The sequence below is a fragment of the Leguminivora glycinivorella genome, chromosome 2 (assembly GCF_023078275.1).
Source record: "Leguminivora glycinivorella isolate SPB_JAAS2020 chromosome 2, LegGlyc_1.1, whole genome shotgun sequence".
NCBI lineage: Eukaryota > Metazoa > Arthropoda > Insecta > Lepidoptera > Tortricidae > Leguminivora > Leguminivora glycinivorella.
In genome coordinates this window covers 27,110,780-27,128,836 of record NC_062972.1, presented here as the reverse complement: position 1 = coordinate 27,128,836, position 18,057 = coordinate 27,110,780, and the positions used below count along the sequence as shown (strand labels likewise).

General features: G+C 36.7%; 1 protein-coding gene across 6 annotated transcripts in view; it reads left to right on the top strand.

The window, feature by feature from the left end:
* The window catches only part of LOC125236063 (TOX high mobility group box family member 4-like), a 71,742-nt gene extending 54,588 nt beyond the window's left edge, over window positions 1-17,154 (top strand). For 4 of the 6 annotated variants that reach the window (XM_048142763.1, XM_048142773.1, XM_048142779.1 and 1 more), the window contains exons 2-3: window positions 15,986-16,111; window positions 16,602-17,154. In XM_048142763.1, the coding sequence (XP_047998720.1) occupies window positions 15,986-16,111; window positions 16,602-16,801 (326 nt within the window). In that variant the 3' untranslated portion in view covers window positions 16,802-17,154. Of the gene's footprint in view, window positions 1-11,729; window positions 11,888-13,834; window positions 14,231-15,985; window positions 16,112-16,601 lie in introns of those variants that run through there. The other 2 variants (XM_048142757.1, XM_048142752.1) reach the window with 2 other exon arrangements.
* The last annotated feature ends 903 nt before the right edge of the window (window positions 17,155-18,057 follow it).

Sequence of the window (18,057 nt, the reverse complement as noted above, 5' to 3'; positions counted from 1 at the left end):
CTTCGTTGTGAAATGAAGTAAGTATATACATGTATTCGTGTGATGACAAACAATTCACTAGTAGGTATATAATTTGCCTAAGGCCAGGAACAAAGATTTTAGTAGGTAGGTATTAATACTAGTAAATGTTTCGTAATATTTTTAATAAAATCGACCATGTACTTACAGAATTATCCTCATGTTATTTGTTACAACTTTTAGTAATATATAAATACTAGGTTTTGCCCGCGGCTTCGCTCGCGTTAGAAAGAAACAAAAAGTAGCCTATGTCACTCTCCATCCCTTCAACTATCTCCACTTAAAAAATCAAGACAATTCATCTATCCGTTTTGCCGTGAAAGGCGGACAAACAAACAGACACACACACTTTCCCATTTATAATATTAGTATGGATAATTAACAATTAACACATTTTTAGAGTTATTTTTATTCATAGTAAATATAGAGCGTATTATGTTTGTATTTGTTTTTCTGCCGACCACAAATTCAACGTTAATACTGTAACCTATTTTTAAGTTAAATTTACTTTTCACTCGTACTTTATATGTATAGTTTCATAACAATATAAAAACATAATTATAAATTCCACTGCTTCGCAAAATCGATTTAAATCGAATAAGGAAATCGCAGCGTACATGACGATATAGTTCCGTGGTGCACCACTATTCTTAACTTCGACGTGAGTTCGACGAACAAAATAACAAATCTACCTTCACTTTGTTTCGACAGTTTGAATAGCCTATTTTTATATCGCTTGTTTTAAACGCACGCCAAGTCGGACTCGTCAAATTAAAGCCGCAATGGAAAACTAGTTTGACGGCCGTACGTCAGCGAATGTTTTGATGATAAAAATAGGAAAATCGTGTTTTTTTATTTAATAAAAAATATTTTAGGACAAATGGTACTTACCGATGATAGGAAACACTTTGCTTAACACGCTTGCTTTTATTGGTGGTGTTTGAACAGTTAATTAACGAACACTGACCCATTTTGTATTTTTCACTGCGTGTCACTCGCGGGCAGCGGTCGGGAGCAGACTGTCGTGCGCGGCGAACAATGTTACTCGCTATTTAACTTTTCCGCACGCGAAGTAGATACACTTTTTCCTTCTATCTTGATTTAGTTCTGTGTCCAAAACGAAAAAGAGTCAACAAATTGATCAATAAAGAAGTATCCTTGTCTTACTTACTACGAAAACAATTCCACAATATAGGTACTGTGATAATTCCAGTTCAATCGATATAGTCGATAAAATTTAACGTTCCAACTCTATTGACGTTTGATTTTCCATGAGCAATTCCGCCCTCTGGTGATGATATGAAACAAAATCAAGTTATGATAGGATGACTGGTGATAGAGAAGTATGGAAGAGGAAAACATGCTCTAACGCCAATTTAATAAATAGGACAAGCGAATAATGATAATTTAAATGTACCTTTGCATTGTCTTGTTATATAACTCTGAAGATAATAAAATCTAACCACTTTAAATATATGTATGTCTTTTAATTCGTTTTGAGTGGTACTTAAGACCGATAAACAATCGTTTCGTGTAACAAACGAATCATTTCCTGTAATCAACTAATCAGTGTTATATTAATTTCAATATTAGAACATTTACAACGTCTATTGGTTAGCATTTTCATATAGGACTTGAATTTGAAAGAATGTTCCCTTTAATGTAACGCCTAAAACGTTACTATATTAGTAATTATATGTAAATATGTATGAGTCAGTAGCAATAATATTACTTGTGTCAGTGAATCTTGCGTTTATATGGTGCATTTATGGATGCATGTTGCGATTTATAGGTAAGATATGAAAAGTTTGAGCTTTTTCTTCCCATTTTTATTGTGTTTTCAATTTTGAAATTGGCTATGCATTGCTACATTTTCGTACCTGGGATAGGATGTATTATATGATCAAGTATGAAGAGCATTAAAGTAACACACTCTTTGTAATGAATAGATCTGACAACCTGAAAGATTCCCGAGAAAAGTTTTTTTTATCCTGGTTAGCTTTATAAATAAATGTGAGAATTAACAATATATCTAGTTATTTGTTTTACAAGGGGGCAAAGTTGTTGTATCAGCACGTGCCAATATTGATACCCGAGCAAGCGAAAGATTCCAATATTGAACCGCGAGTGTAGTGAGTGGAATCTTAAGCGTTGCGAGGGTTTCAAGGCACGAAGGTTAAACAAACTTTGCCACCGAGTGAAACACAAAATGTTTCACCACACCAACACGAAGAAAAACTGACTACAAAACATCAAATCAATTCAAATTTCAATATTTATGATTCAAAATCATCAGTTACAGGTAAATTCTACCAGCCAGATTAAAACATCAAGTTAAAATTTGTATGAAATTACTTTGCACTCTTGTGGATAAAATTCAATTTTGCTGTTTTCGAATAGCAAAGAGAGCCTTTACCAGTTGGTGTGGTGAAAAAGTTTTTTCACGACAAGTCCTATCAGTACGCATCAATCAGCCATGTTTGTAGTTGTTCATTTGTTTGAATTAATTGAAAATCGTAACGTGTACGTGTAACCTGCCATAAGGTGGTGGTGAAAGTTGTTGAAAGATACAATATCTTACTTAGTGGGAAAAATGTGACACTTAATTGGTATATAACCTTATCGGCACAACTCCGATAACTAAATAAAATCTGCGATAAAGCCCTAAAAACAGAATTAAATGACTACTTAGTTTTCAAATCAATTCAGTGTATAGTCGCATTATACTCATTTTAATTTTATTATTTACATTTTTGTATCTTAATTTATAATGTCATATTACAACACGTTGCCGCAATTACTTTTTTTTGTATTATTCATAGTAATGCTCCTGCTTGGGATAATGTTGACGAAAATCTGTAAGTAATATTTTAAATAATCCAAAATACTAAAGTACTTTTATCCATTTAAAATTGTTCATCGAGTCTACTTGTGTCGTGCCGGTATAAAGACTGATCTTCAATTTTTATCAGACTTTGTCGAAATTAATGTTACGAGTACATCCAAGACTATATATAAAATATGATATCTCGCGACAGTATCTCGCCGCGACATAGATTTTTCTAATCGTATAAATGACTAAGATTAGAACGACAAGTAAGGTAGCAAGGTAGTCTATGTCGCGGCGGCATAATCTCGCACCAATCATGTGCTAGCCCTGGTGCTGTCGCCAATCGTAATTATTATAAAACATAATAATAAAAAATACAATATTATTAAATTAAAACGGGACTTAATCGCGTAAAACTTACGTTTTATATTTAACCCGACGTTTCGGACATGACATTACGTCCGTGGTCACGGGTAGACTGGCTGGGAGTTGTATCAACATCTTCTAGCTGTACGAGTTTTTCGAACTACCCGCACTTGATTGTCATCAGTCACTTTTACGCTAGGGTTGCCACTCTGCCTACATACAACACTCACGACATCCGATGGTATGAGACGGGAAGTTTTCTCACGTTTACACTTGCTAATCACTGGATTCCACGAAGATGAAATCCCTTGCCCTTCATTTTGATTGAAATTTGCTAGAGTCAGGACCGAACCACTGGATTGAACTGCATAATCCCAAAGTCCTTTCAACTGAACGTCTTTACTATAGCAGGAAAGTACGTGAAGCGATTGAAATCAGGAAACATCGTAATTTCAATCAAAATGAAGGGCAAGGGATTTCATCTTCGTGGAATCCAGTGATTAGCAAGTGTAAACGTGAGAAAACTTCCCGTCTCATACCATCGGATGTCGTGAGTGTTGTATGTAGGCAGAGTGGCAACCCTAGCGTAAAAGTGACTGATGACAATCAAGTGCGGGTAGTTCGAAAAACTCGTACAGCTAGAAGATGTTGATACAACTCCCAGCCAGTCTACCCGTGACCACGGACGTAATGTCATGTCCGAAACGTCGGGTTAAATATAAAACGTAAGTTTTACGCGATTAAGTCCCGTTTTAATTTAATAATATGAGTGAAGATCGTGTTAGTTTAAATCAATATAAAAAATACAATCTTTAGTCCATCACATTTATCCAACAGCCCAGTTCATTTTAGATTCCATTAACTGTCAAATAGTCCTTACACCCTGGCCTCTGCGTGTGTCTCATGATACCGGGCAAGGGCAACATCCGCTCGGTGTACCCCTTACATTTCATTAAAGTGTCAAAAGGGCCTCTACGCGTTGGCTTCGGCCCCGCGCACGCCCCCCAAAGGTCCGGAACACCATTATTCCCTGATGGGAAAGACATAAAAATATAATCTCAGACATAAAAAAATATAACAAAAACCTTTTCCAATTCATCATAATGCGTCGGCCATTATAATTCCGACACTATCTTAATTATTTGTCTTATCTATCCCCGATACGTAAATTAAATCGATGATAACCGCCCAAAATAGGCATTTATCAACATTTTCTTTATTATCGACAAGTTGGCGTCAAAAGCAACCGTGTGGTGCAACATGTCGTACTTTATTATGTCCCCGAGTGTATATTTCTGGATTATATTCTTTATATTACTGATGATGGCGATATCATTGGCGAGGATACGTAAGTTTTGTGCGGTTAAATAGTATTTAGACATAGTGATTCATAAAGAATTGTCCATCATTGTAGTCCTTTCTGTTAACCATTTTGAAATTTGTGTTATAGGACAGGGGACAATTACGTTACGTTGCTTGATTTTCTTTTTTTCTAAGGCTATGGTGCAATAGGACAGTGAGCAAAATGGCATTATTTATTTTCTCAAATTATCAATTCTTATGACATACATTTTTATATTAAAGGAAAAAATGGAAAAATTTACGCTTCCGGCGGGACTTGAACCCGCATCATTTGCTATCCGTGCAAGGCTCTCAACCAATTGAGCTACGGAAGCCACGCCGGACATCGCAAATCCTTCCATGCCTTTCCTTATGTACACACGTCTTGGGGTGACGTCTATGACATAAATAAATACTGGTGTTTGCCAAAAATGTTCACAAAAAATATCCAAAACAACTAAGGCGAAGAACATAAGAAATAACGAATTAATCATTGATGATTTTTTACCAAAAACCATTTATGACTGCTATACAGTGAGCAGTTACTATTTTTATCTTAACTTCATATTTTAGCTAGGTGTCACAGAAAATGCTTGGTGCGTTAAGGCTCGGTTAAGTGCCGAAAGCTTCGGCCTGAACCCGGCCCTGTCATCATTTATACTGATATTTAATTGCAAGTTGTTTTTTATTACATTTAAAAAGAAAGATAGGTTATCTGTTTAATTGTTTTGCGATAAAATTGTCATTATCATTGAGTCATTGTAAGGTTTGCACGTCAAGAAAGGTGTTTCAAATCGCAACGATGGGATATTTAGTTATACTCTTAATATTTTTTCGTCGCTGATAATATTATTTCTTGTATGTGTTTTAATGTATTTGAGGCATAAATATATAAGTAAGTGTTGCTTCTTTTGTCTGAAGTTTAGTGTGGACACTCACGCACATGTTCATGTTGAAATTGTTTTTTTTTATTCATACTCATGAAGAATTTTGAAGAGCCTGGCTCGGTAATAATTGTGTGCTCTGACTTTTAACCCGTTCAGCGCTAATCATGACAAATTGTCGTTTTGTTTCTACGTAGCATCGCTACATAGAGGGAAACCCATCTTATCTGCTACGACGTAGAGGTACGATTGTAGCTCAGGGTTAATATGGTCAATACGGCTAAGTGTGCCATAAGGAGAAGCGTGTCTGGCCTTCACATCTGCGTGCGTTCGGCTGAATGGCATTTCTCCGACGCCAAACGAAAACGAAACGCCGCGCCAGTTAGTCTGGCTCTGTCGCGCCAATACGCACGAGCGATAGAGATACTAGCGTTTCGTTTCGTGAGCGTTTGTTCCATTCGGCTACGCACCCAGGCCTGTTTAAACCAATGATCGGTGGTTATTGAGAGTTTATACGTTCACCACTAATCGTGAGTAGTGGCAAAAGTATGAACTCGCAAAAACATCTGGGACTGCAGGATCAAATGTGATGGCCAGACACACTTCGCCTTATGACACACTTACCCGTATTGACCTTACTTGTAATTAAATTTTATCCAAACAATTTTTTAACGTCATATAGATTTTGTCATTTTATCTTCAGGCGATCAAAGAGTGAAAAGAAGAGTGCCAATATGCCACATATGCGATCAAGAGAGACGGCCCCTGTGGGCCCAACTCTGACAATAATATCCGTCAATATAGAGGGAATATCAGCTGAAAAAGAGTATATACTTTCCGATATGTGCATGTATAACAAATGTGACATCCTCTGCATGCAGGAAACTCATAGAGGACCGGACAACTGCCGCCCTACCATCGAGGGGATGGTACTTATTGCGGAAATACAACACCGCCAGTATGGAAGTGCATTATTTGCCAGACCAGGGATAAGCATTAAATCTGCACATAAAACACACGTGAACAATATCGAAGTCATCACTGTCGAACTCTGTAGCTGCACTGTCACCTCCTTATACAAGCCACCTAATGAAGTCTTTTAGTTCCACAAACCCTTGAACTTCGAAAATCAGCCAGTCCAACTGGTTCTAGGAGACTTTAATAGTCATAGTGAGAGCTGGGGTTACCGAGCTGGAGATGAAAATGGCATCTTAGTGGAGGAATGGGCAGAGTCCTACGGTGTGTCACTTATCCACGATCCTAAGTTACCACCCTCTTTTAACAGCGGAAGGTGGAAGAGAGGCTATAACCCCGACCTTATTTTCGCAAGTGAGAGGATCTCGAAACAATGTATAAAATCAGTATGTGAGGTCATACCCAGAACCCAACACCGACCAATAGTCTGTAAAACATACGCAGCAATCCGGCCACGCACAGTGCCCTTTAGGCGAAGATTCAACTTTGCAAAAGCGGACTGGGAAAGTTACGCCGAAGAACTGGACCACCTTATAGCCGACCTCGAACCCACCTCAGAGAACTACGCTGAGTTTGTTGAACTGGTGAAGCTAGCATCGAGACGACACATACCACGCGGCTGCAGAACTCAATACGTCCCGGGAATGTCTGACGATCTTCAAGAACAAGCAGATGCGTACTATACCTCCTATGCTGCCGACCCCTTTTCCGAAGAAACCCTCTACTTGGGTCATAAGCTTATGGAGCTAGTAGAAAACGTGAATATGACCCATAATAGCAAAAAGGCAATCAATCAGCTCAACGGAGATAATAAATCGAGCACATATCACTCTAACATAACCGCCGATCAAATAGCACACCAACTACTCCTAAATGGCAAAACAACAAACCCACGGAAGCCTATTAAGCTTACTCGCCTCCCCTCCGCTCAAGAAAATGACCATCTGAAGGTCCCGTTTTCTATTTCTGAACTAGACGTAGGTATTGGAAAGCTAAAAAACGGGAAGGCATCTGGAATCGACGATGTTAGGGTCGAACAAATCAAACGATTCGGACCCAAGGCCAAACTGTGGCTACTGCAGCTTTTCAATTTCTGCGTCAGTACAACGTCTTTCCCAAAGCTATGGAGGAAATCCCATGTCATTGCTACACTAAAACCAGGCAAAGATCCCGAAGACGCTAAAAGCTATAGACCGATCTCGCTACTCTGCCATACATTCAAGCTGTTTGAACGCCTTGTACTGGAACGAATTACAACTACGCTGGAAGATGTATTCATCGCCCAACAAGCAGGTTTCAGACCAGGTAAATCCAGTACATCACAAGTACTCAACTTAACACAGCACATCGAGGACGGGTTTGAGAAGGGTATGGTGACTGGCGCGGTCTTTGTCGATCTCACAGCGGCATATGACACAATTAACCACAGAAGACTGGTGACTAAGATATACCACACAACTAGGGACTACAGGCTCACGCAAATGATCGCTGAACTATTATCTAACCGAAGATTCTTTGTTTCCTTCGGAGGGCGCAAAAGTAGATGGAGACGTCTCAAAAATGGTCTTCCCCAGGGTAGCGTACTGGCACCAGCACTATTCAACATATATACAAACGACCAACCCATTGAGAAAACCTACGTCATTTCCTCTTTGCTGATGACCTGGCCTTGACAGCGCAAGAAAAATCTTTCGAGGATGTCGAGGGTGGCCTAGCGAAAGGCCTGGAGTCACTTTCAGAGTACTACCATGAGAACCAACTTCGACCAAACCCAGCTAAAACACAGGTATGCGCTTTCCACCTCAAAAATAGACAAGCAACTAGGCAATTAAACCTTAAATGGGAGGGTTGCAGGCTGGAGCACACTCACGCACCCAAATACCTGGGCATAACGCTGGACAGGTCTCTCACCTACAAAGCACACTGCCTTAACACCAAACAGAAAGTGTCGGCAAGAAATAACATCATCCGTCGGATTACTGGAACCACATGGGGCGCAGCCCCATATACACTCCGTACTACCGCACTTGCACTTAGTTTCCCAGCCGCCGAATACGCATGCCAGGTGTGGAAGAACTCTGCACACACAGGTCAGGTAGATATTGCCCTAAACGAAACCTGTCGCCTAATCACTGGGTGCCTAAAACCTACGAAAGTCGACCATCTATACCAAATGAGCGGTATCGCCCCTCCTCATATCCGTAGAAACGTGGCAACTGCTGTAGAACGCACAAAACAACTGTGCGACTCCCGACACCCACTTCATGTATACACACCCACAACCAGTAGGCTAAAGTCACGCAGGAGCTTTGTCTCAAACTCAGCCCTCGAACACCAAACGGCGAAAGAGGCTCGTCTTATAGCGTGGAAATCGGAGCTCAATGAAGACTCGCTAAGCATTACACCCAACGAGCATCTGCCCCCTGGTGCGAGAGAAAAATGGGCGACCTGGAAATCACTAAATAGATTAAGATCGGGGGTAGGCCGATCTAAAGACAACCTCCTAAAATGGGGAATCAACCCGGGACAAAGTGACGCATATTGTGAATGTGGTGTTATACAAACAACGCAACATATGATGCAATGTTCCCTGTGTCCAGCAAAGTGCACTGCAGAAGACCTTATAAATGCTACCCCCCGAGGGTTGGAGGTGGCAAGATATTGGCAAAATATTATTTAGTTTATAACTCATGATCCCTTCACACGATAAGAAGAAGATTTTATCTTCAGCAATAAAAGCTCTTTCGTTATCCTACTTATTTATCTTATCGTTAAAACGAACACTAATTCGATAAAAACCGCTTAAAAACGACAATTTATTATGGAAAAGTCCACGAAAGCGATCGTGCATATATATTTTTTATTTTATTTTTTATTCCTTACAATAACATAATGTGGTTTTATTTTATGTCATCAAGTGTATATATTTGGATTTTAATCGTCATATTAATCTTTTTTGTAACATCAATGGCGAGAATGAGTAAGTTGTTTTATTTATTTTGTTTTATTACAGTTGTAGGCTAGGCTAGCACCCTGTCACTGCAAAATCTGTTTTTTTCAACCCGTTGTACTGAAACTGTATTAGTTTTATGTGTTTTGTCTAACCCTTGAAATACATGCGGTTTGAAATTACTTTTTCTTACTCAATAATTGAGACAATCTATGACAAAATTATTGTCATTGAAAAGTCCGAAGTAGATAATATGCGTTTTTTTTTATAAATACCTACGCGAGTGCTACAAATCTGCTGTTTGCATTTCCGTGCGTATGTGGTTCTGCATCATCATCATCCTGTCCTGGCCGGTTTCGGCCTCGGGTTCGTGAGAGCAACGGTCGTGGGCTCTCAGGTGACTGACGTACCCTATTTTTGCAGTGAATGTGCGACCACACTCACAGCAGGTCAACACCCCTCCAACGAAATTATAATTTATAATTTACTAGCCTTCTCCCGCGGCTTCGCTCGCGTTAGAAAGGGACAAAAAGTAGCCTATGTCATCTTCCATCCTTTCAACTATCTCCACTTAAAAAATCACGTCAATTCGTAGCTCCGTTTTGCCGTAAAAGACGGACAAACAAACAGACACACACACTTTCCCATTTATAATATTAGTATGGATGACCGGGATCGGGCCTTAATCTTAATGTAGGTATAAAGAGGTACCTTATCAATGATTTACTGAATTCACTGACCACATGGCCGATAGAGATTCCGTTGACTTGTTGTATTGCTATACCCATGTACGAATAGTTCTACATGCTTGTTAGTTAGTCCCTTTCTTATCCGATAGAAGATAAGAGATGATTTGCATTTGTGTATTTTTTTTTTTATTAGCTTCCTCGTATAGATTCGTTTTTAATACAAAATAGCGGAGCCCGCCACATGCATGGTTGGCGAAGATTAGAGCGGCCTACCCCGAAACTTCTTGCCACACGAGGGGTTATCAACCCAATTTTCACTCACGTTTTGCAAACTTCCCAAAAATTATATTTTCACTATCATTAACAAGGATTTCTTATAATAAATTACCTAATTATTTGATAAACGGAATCATGTTTTTTTATTATTTTATTTTATTTTATTTATTAGGCACACAAAACAGCTGACATTTACAACATGATATAAAATAGTATACACATAGGTTTTAAGTTAGAATGCCACCCAAAACATGTATGCGCAGCATGAAATAAACACATGTAAGGAACGAAAACTATAACTATTTACAGCTTATACTATAGCTACACTGAATTACACAATAAATTAATAAATAATAAAAATTAAAAAAAAAAACATTAGAGAACAAATGAGACACATATAATAAAATAAAATAGAAACCAAACTTAACATAATGGTGATGGCGATTTTTGGCTGAGAATTTCCATAACTTGTTTCCGGATGTTTAATCGGTTATTACATATTCTCAATAAATTATATATCACATGGATTAGATTGTTTACGGTTTATTTTAATTGTTATCAATTTATCAGATTGTTTGAATAATGAAAAACATTGATGATATGGTTTGACGTTATCATAACCATTAAAAAAATGTAAATTCCCTATCTAAGTATTAAGAATCTGCTACAAATCGATTTTTTTCCATCTTGGAGCAAAGATGTTCCGGACGTTTAATACGCGGAGCGGAGCCGAAGCCAACACGTAGATCCTCTTTCGACACTTTAACATTATGTAATATACCGAGAGGATGCTGTTCTTTCCCGTGTCATGGGACGCACGCAAAGGCAGCAGCCGCTTGTGTGTTAGGACTATATGAAAGTTAATGGAATCTACAATCAACTGGGCTATTAAGTATTATTGAAGAATCTTTTGATAGTGGCACGCATAAGAAATTAAGGATGTGATCATTCTACAGTATTCTTCGAAATGTCAATATGTCAATGATAAATCTGTTAAAAGATAATGCAAGAAATTTAGGCACCGGAATTAAACTCGAACCTAAACAACTATACCTAAACATCATCACAATAAAGATCAATTTTGCATAAACTATGTTTGATAAATGTACGTGAGAAATGGTATTCGCGACAGTGTCTACTGTACTCGCTTAAAATATTGACGGATTTTTGTGCCAAAGATGAGACGAATAAAAAACAATGAAAAAAATTGTGGACAAAAGTAAGCATATAGAAACTTAGCAATTGTTTTAATAGAAAGTCAATGACTAAAGTTGATAAATATCACAGTTTCAATGTTTGAAACAGTGAATTATTTTAAAGAAGAGTGAAAATAAACCGAAAGCAGTAATTTTATATTTAAAATGGCTCCGCTTTCTGATTTTGAAAAAGATTATAAAAGATTATACTGATATGGTGACAATAGTGGATCAAGTGCCAGGACAAGATGTTTCAGTACCAGAACAAGGGCTATCTTTAGCAGCTGTCATATATTTGTCCGTGCTCTTCACGCTACTGGTTATGTCTTTTGTTATGATGTGTTTGAAGATATCGTCCTTTGGTAAAGTATTACTTGTTTTATTTAAAATTTAGATACGATTGAATTTAGGTATTTTCGTGCGATGTATTTCAAAAACGCTTGCTTACCACTCATAGAATTTAGCGTTAATCCAAGCAAGCACTTTCGTAAATTTAAGATTATGCTGACATCATTCTCGAGATCAGTTACCAAGGCAGATCCCAGGCTCCCACGAATCGTGGTAACGTGCAGGGATAGTGCAAGGCAAATACTGATATATGAGAACACTCGGATATCAAAATACTTAAATAAACTGGGAATAGTCGTAAAAGTTTAAATCAAAGTTTTATGAAAAAAAATCGTTTGGATGTTTGTCACCATTCTAAACCACTAACGAGTAGATTTGAGTGAAATTTTAAGAACCTTTTTAATTAAAATATCTTTTAATAAGTATAACGTGGCAGTAAAGTTTGCAAGTACGTAAGAAACAGATCGCCCTTCATATTTTAATCTTTTTCTGTCAGAGATAAATTTGTAACAAGATAATTTAAGAAAGCAATGTGCACGGGAAACTAATCTTGTGCCTATACAGCTTGTATAACAAGAAAGATCAATGTTCTGTCACGTTGTTGAAGAAAGTACTATCTCAATATTTGAAATAAAATTCACTTCCATTATACATTCACAGATGTATCGCAATTACGAGTAAAATTACAAGTATTTAAGTTGCAACCAAATGTTGCCATATACAAATTATTATAGTGTTTTTGAAAAAATACAGGAAATAAAAACAAGACGGTTTACCTAAGTATATCGACGATCGTGTAGTTAACTTTGTATTGTTTAAGAAAATAAACAAAATCAAAAGTTAAATGTGAATATTCAGTACAATGGCTCCTCAAGTCGAAATTGATGAACTTTCAAATCTACATATCGTAGATGGTTATAGAAATTCATCAAATTTCTCCGTTGATGCCATAATATTTTGGTCTTCGACTTTCGTCGTAATGGCTATGATTCTTATAGTGATCCTGATCATGCACATCAAAGGTATTTATATTTTTTTTATCCTTGCATTACATGCACGTATATTAAAACGATATGGCCTCTATGGATAATTTTAACTTCTGATTAGCAGAAACGTCTGCAATCGATGCCACTAGGCTTAGAATAAATTTAAAAGTGGAAAATGTCTGCCTTGGGTGAGACTTGAACTCACGGCCTCTGGATCGATACTCCAGCGCTCTGCCAACTGAGCCACCAAGACTTCAACCAAGCCAGCGAAATTTTCCACTACTAAGGTCAATGGGACCCGTAGCGACATCTACCGTAAGAGTGTTAAACTTCTTAAACGGCAACCGGAGTTCCAAGTCATATTGAAAATTCACCAGTTACGATGCGCTAACCATGCTAAATTTTAACTTCTGATTAGCAGAAATGTCTGCAATCGATGCCACTAGGCTTAGAATAAATTTAAAAGTGGAAAGTGGGAAGTGGAAGTGGCTCTGCCAACTGAGCCACCAAGACTTCAACCAAGCCAGCGGCCTCTGGAGTATCGATCCAGAGGCCGTGAGTTCAAGTCTCACCCAAGGCAGACATTTTCCACTTTTAAATTTACTCTATGGATAATGTTAATATTATGTATATGACCGGAAGTTGGAGAATTTAATGGTCCTTGTGTATAAGTAGGTACCTAATATTAAATGCTCCAATAAAAAAATCTTAATACCCACTATAATAATAGTACTTCTTAGGTACATTACGGTATCGACCCATAAAATAAAGCTAAACTATTAGAAAACTGACAAAACTAAAATCATGAGTGATATAATTTACCCTTTGCCAAGATAAAGTTAGCAGCACATTTCGAAATTTATCACAAAGAATGGAGAATACCAGGATGTCAATTCGTCAAACTGATCAGATATGATATCACTCAAAATCTCCCGCAGATATCTCACTATCTCAAAGTATATTGTTAAAGTGACATGTTCCAGTGTTTTCAGTAAAAATGTAAAATTAAAATAGTTTTGAAGTAGAAACTGAGTTGAAGAAAATAATACTTTGTTTAAACACTCCTATAATTTGTTAAATCAAATGATTGAGAGTGATATCTCTTTGGGCAACTCAACCGTTTTTTGAGAGAAACGGTACGAGTTATTACGTCCAAACGGTTTGATTAATTCAAAATGGCGCCCATGTTCGGTCAGCCGAACTTTATTTGGTCGAACGAGAATTCGAGCGAAGACTCCGAGGAGTGGATAGATTCTGAAGTGTCAGACACTACGGGGTTTCAGGACATGGCGTTCGGGTATATGCTAATACTGGTGGGGATGTTCCTGGTGTGGTTGTTCGTGTACTTCTGCATGAGGCTGATTTCGTTAAGTAAAGTTATTTTATACATTTCATTTAGTATATTTTTATGCACTTTTTTTGAAATTGTTTCTTAATTCAAAACAGAATTAAATTATGACGTTTTTAAATGAAAGATTTGGAATTAGGTACGGTTATGTTATGTGACACTGTAGCTGCACTGCCTATTAAACATGTTGTGACAATAAATCATTTAAGTATCTATCTATCTATCTATCTATCTAAATCAAATACATTTTATAGCAGTGAATCTTTTGTTCAGTGAGTAGTGCTAGTTAACGAAATACTATCGCTACCGAATACAGATCCTCAATCCTAATAGTTTGAATCTACGCACGCTACGATATTAATCGACAGTATCATTTCCGTTGTCGTAGTCATTGTAGATTTACTTTATAGGATCTATTTAAATAATCTATCAGCTAGATATTCATAACAAGTAAAAACCCTAGGAAGGTGATAAGGACATAACTATATTATCGTTTGACAATCTTTATAGATCCGACGATAATATGTGACAATTGTTATTATATGTCCTGTGCTAGAGCTAAGACATAAAATTGAGAATAAGGTGCTTTAGGAATTTGTAATCGATGTTTACTTCTTATAGTTGAATTATTGTTAAGACCCCTAATCCCTTGCGATAAGTAACCCCCTACTTGCAGAAATCAATAATCTTAGTTTATTGTATTTTAAGATGTTGTATTGGACAAGCGTGTTTATTGTAAAATAACTTGATACCGAAAAAAGGTGCGTGTAAATTACTTAATGTGCTAGTTCGGTATATTTCAACACATTTAAAACTAGATTATCGCAACACATTTTAAACCACTACCCACCTTAAAAAAAAAAAGTTGCGTGAGCGTGTACCTCTTGACTTGAGCGACTTTGTATGCTACCGTAAATAAGGTTATTTTTACTTTGAAATTCTGTTCTCGTGTAAGTGACTTGTATGTCTTTTATGAGGATAAATATCTTTAAACCTATATTTATTAATAACGGTTATTTATCTTGTGTATGATGAACGTAGAAGAAGCAACGACGAGCTCTAGTTATGAACATAATGAAAAAGAATCTCCTGTGCACGACTTTACGATTTATTTAATTTTATCAGTGTTAATAGTTATGCTGGTTGTATTACTGGCTATTATAACTCGAGTTATACAAATAGGTAACTAACATACAATTTAAATGTGAGATAATATGATTTGAAGTGTAAAAAACTACATTATAAATGTAAACTGTAGCATACGAACAGATTGTATAGTGCTACTCGTTATTTTACTTTCTTTAAGCATCATTATGAAAGGAAACAATGATAAATATGAGCATAATCACAATTAATATTACTCGTTTCTAATTTATAACACATAACTAGAGTTTAACTTTTCTAATCTCTTTATGTACTAATTTAGTTTCTGAAAAATCTAATAACTACAAATTTACAACTGTGAATTTGTATAGTTTGACCAGTGATTATTACTCAGAGAGTACATCTAAATGTCTGCCTAGTTACACCAGTTTGACAGGACTGGCTTCCCTCGAATGTAAATTTAATATAAAATACACGTACCTACTTATATTCCCTGATGAACCACCTTACCCATACCTACTGTGTTACAAATTAGTAATAAAATTGATAAAAAAATTATATGTACAAAAATCAAATTATGTATATTTGGCGATAATTTATTTTTGTACCAACCTCAACCAACGAAGGGGAAACAGTTTCGATTGGTGGTATAAATTCTGTTTCTTTGTTTCCAGGGCAGAAAACGCGCACGCCACCGCAGAGGAGGATGTACGTGGGCTCCCGAGTCCGACAGTCACTTTCTCAAGCCGAACCCACTATCTATGTCAGCCCCAACAATTTGCCGCCGCCGCCCAAATATGGTAAAGCTACTTTGATTTTCCACTTTTTTATTTTGCACCTTGACGTACAAAGGTTCTACTAACACAACATAATAAATTTGCATTGAACCATAAAGAGAGATTTTAACGGATCCTGTTTGTGTGGTGGTTGTTTTGTTTAAGCACCTCCTTGTGAATAAGCCCTAATCGATTCAACCAATTCGTAAATAATCGTTATGGCTTAGCCACATCTTTACAAACTTCAATACAGATGTGTCAAATAGAGGATCTTACAGCTCAGAGATAATCAGTATCCGAAATAATTTAACACGCTACTACTTGCTTGTGGCATTACTGCACATATACTTGCCTTGATTTTGATAGTATTAGATTGTTATATTATTATTGTATATAAGAACTAGCAATCCTTAATTTGTAACTCTGAAATGAACCACGCCAGGAACCCTTTTAGAGTATGATTTTTTAATGTATTGTGAGCATGTTACCTAAGCCCGCCGTTTATCAATTTCAGAATGCCTAGCGCCACCCAGCTACGAAGAAGTAGTAGGCGTCCACTACCCTCAATACCAAAACCAGCCCATCACCCAGCCCATAACTGCCGCCATGGCGCAAAGCACTCAAGTGACGCAAAACGCCACTGACGTGCCCCCGCCGGCGGTCGTCACCATCACCTCAGAGAGGACGCCAGTGCAGGTCGCCGCGTCATCGTGATTTCGTTAACCGTTATTTTAGTAATAACGTTATATGATAATAACGATTTAAGAAACGCGTTGATGTTTTTTTTATACTTCAATGTGGTTTCTAAATGCAACTAAAAGCATTATTTTAAGCGTCAGTTTTGTTATTTGTCAACAAATAAAAAGTGCAATATTAGAAATCATCAATTTCTATGTAAATTCGAGTAAATAATTTAATGCATTCGAAAATTAATATCAGTATATTTAACTTTGTGTATAAAGTTAAATTTAAACAACTGTTATGCGTTTTTGAATGATTTGGTATTTAAAACCGATTTTATTTACACATTAACATTCCTCTAGCATTGTGCAGTATTGTTATATTTTTACCACCTGTTTACTGCTGGACAGTAAAGAAAATAAATGTATTATAAGTACATGATCATCAAATCATAGTCGATACATTGTGATACTAATGTACCAAAGTTAAAATAACTTTAAAACAAAAGATCAAAGCCATAAATATTCAAGTAGTTGGTGTCCGTACTGAACAAACCAACCAAAGAGACTTATGCAACTACATATATTAAACTCTGATATAAATAGGGGCAACACTATACAGGGTGTCCCAAGACCATGGGACATGAAGGGAAAGTACCTAAAATATCACAGATAGGATATATTGCTGAAAGAAGACTTTATTTTATTTTTAAAACTTGGTAAAACTGCATTCAAAAAAAATTTTTTTTTTTTTTTTAATGTATGGACAAATTTTAAGGCTAAGGAGTCTGCCATGTAAAATGTTAAAATTCATGGTCTTCCTTTTATCTCCGACACTATGTTATTTAGAGAAAGATAATCTTTATGATGAAGCCTATCGATCGGTATGACAAAATTACAGGATGTTTTTTTTTTCTCGTGTAGCGGGTTTGATTCCCGGTTTAACCATGTAATTATTTAAAAATCTATGAATGGAGTTTTACTTAGTTTTAAAAATAAAATAAAGTCTTCTTGTAGCAAAACCCTATCTACGATATTTAAGGTACTTTCCGTTCATGTCCCATAGTCTTGGGACACCCTGTATATATCCCCGTCCTTTGAGATATAACTAAGTATATCAATTTTACTGCTTATATATCTTAAGTATTTGGAAAGAGACGGTACCAACACTTGATATTGCGTTGTCATTTTTTTAGCTTGCAGCTAAACGAAGATTTGGTCTAAATAATCATTATTATTCGACAAGAGGACACACGTTGCTTTAGCAAATCCAGCTTAATATTTTTTCAG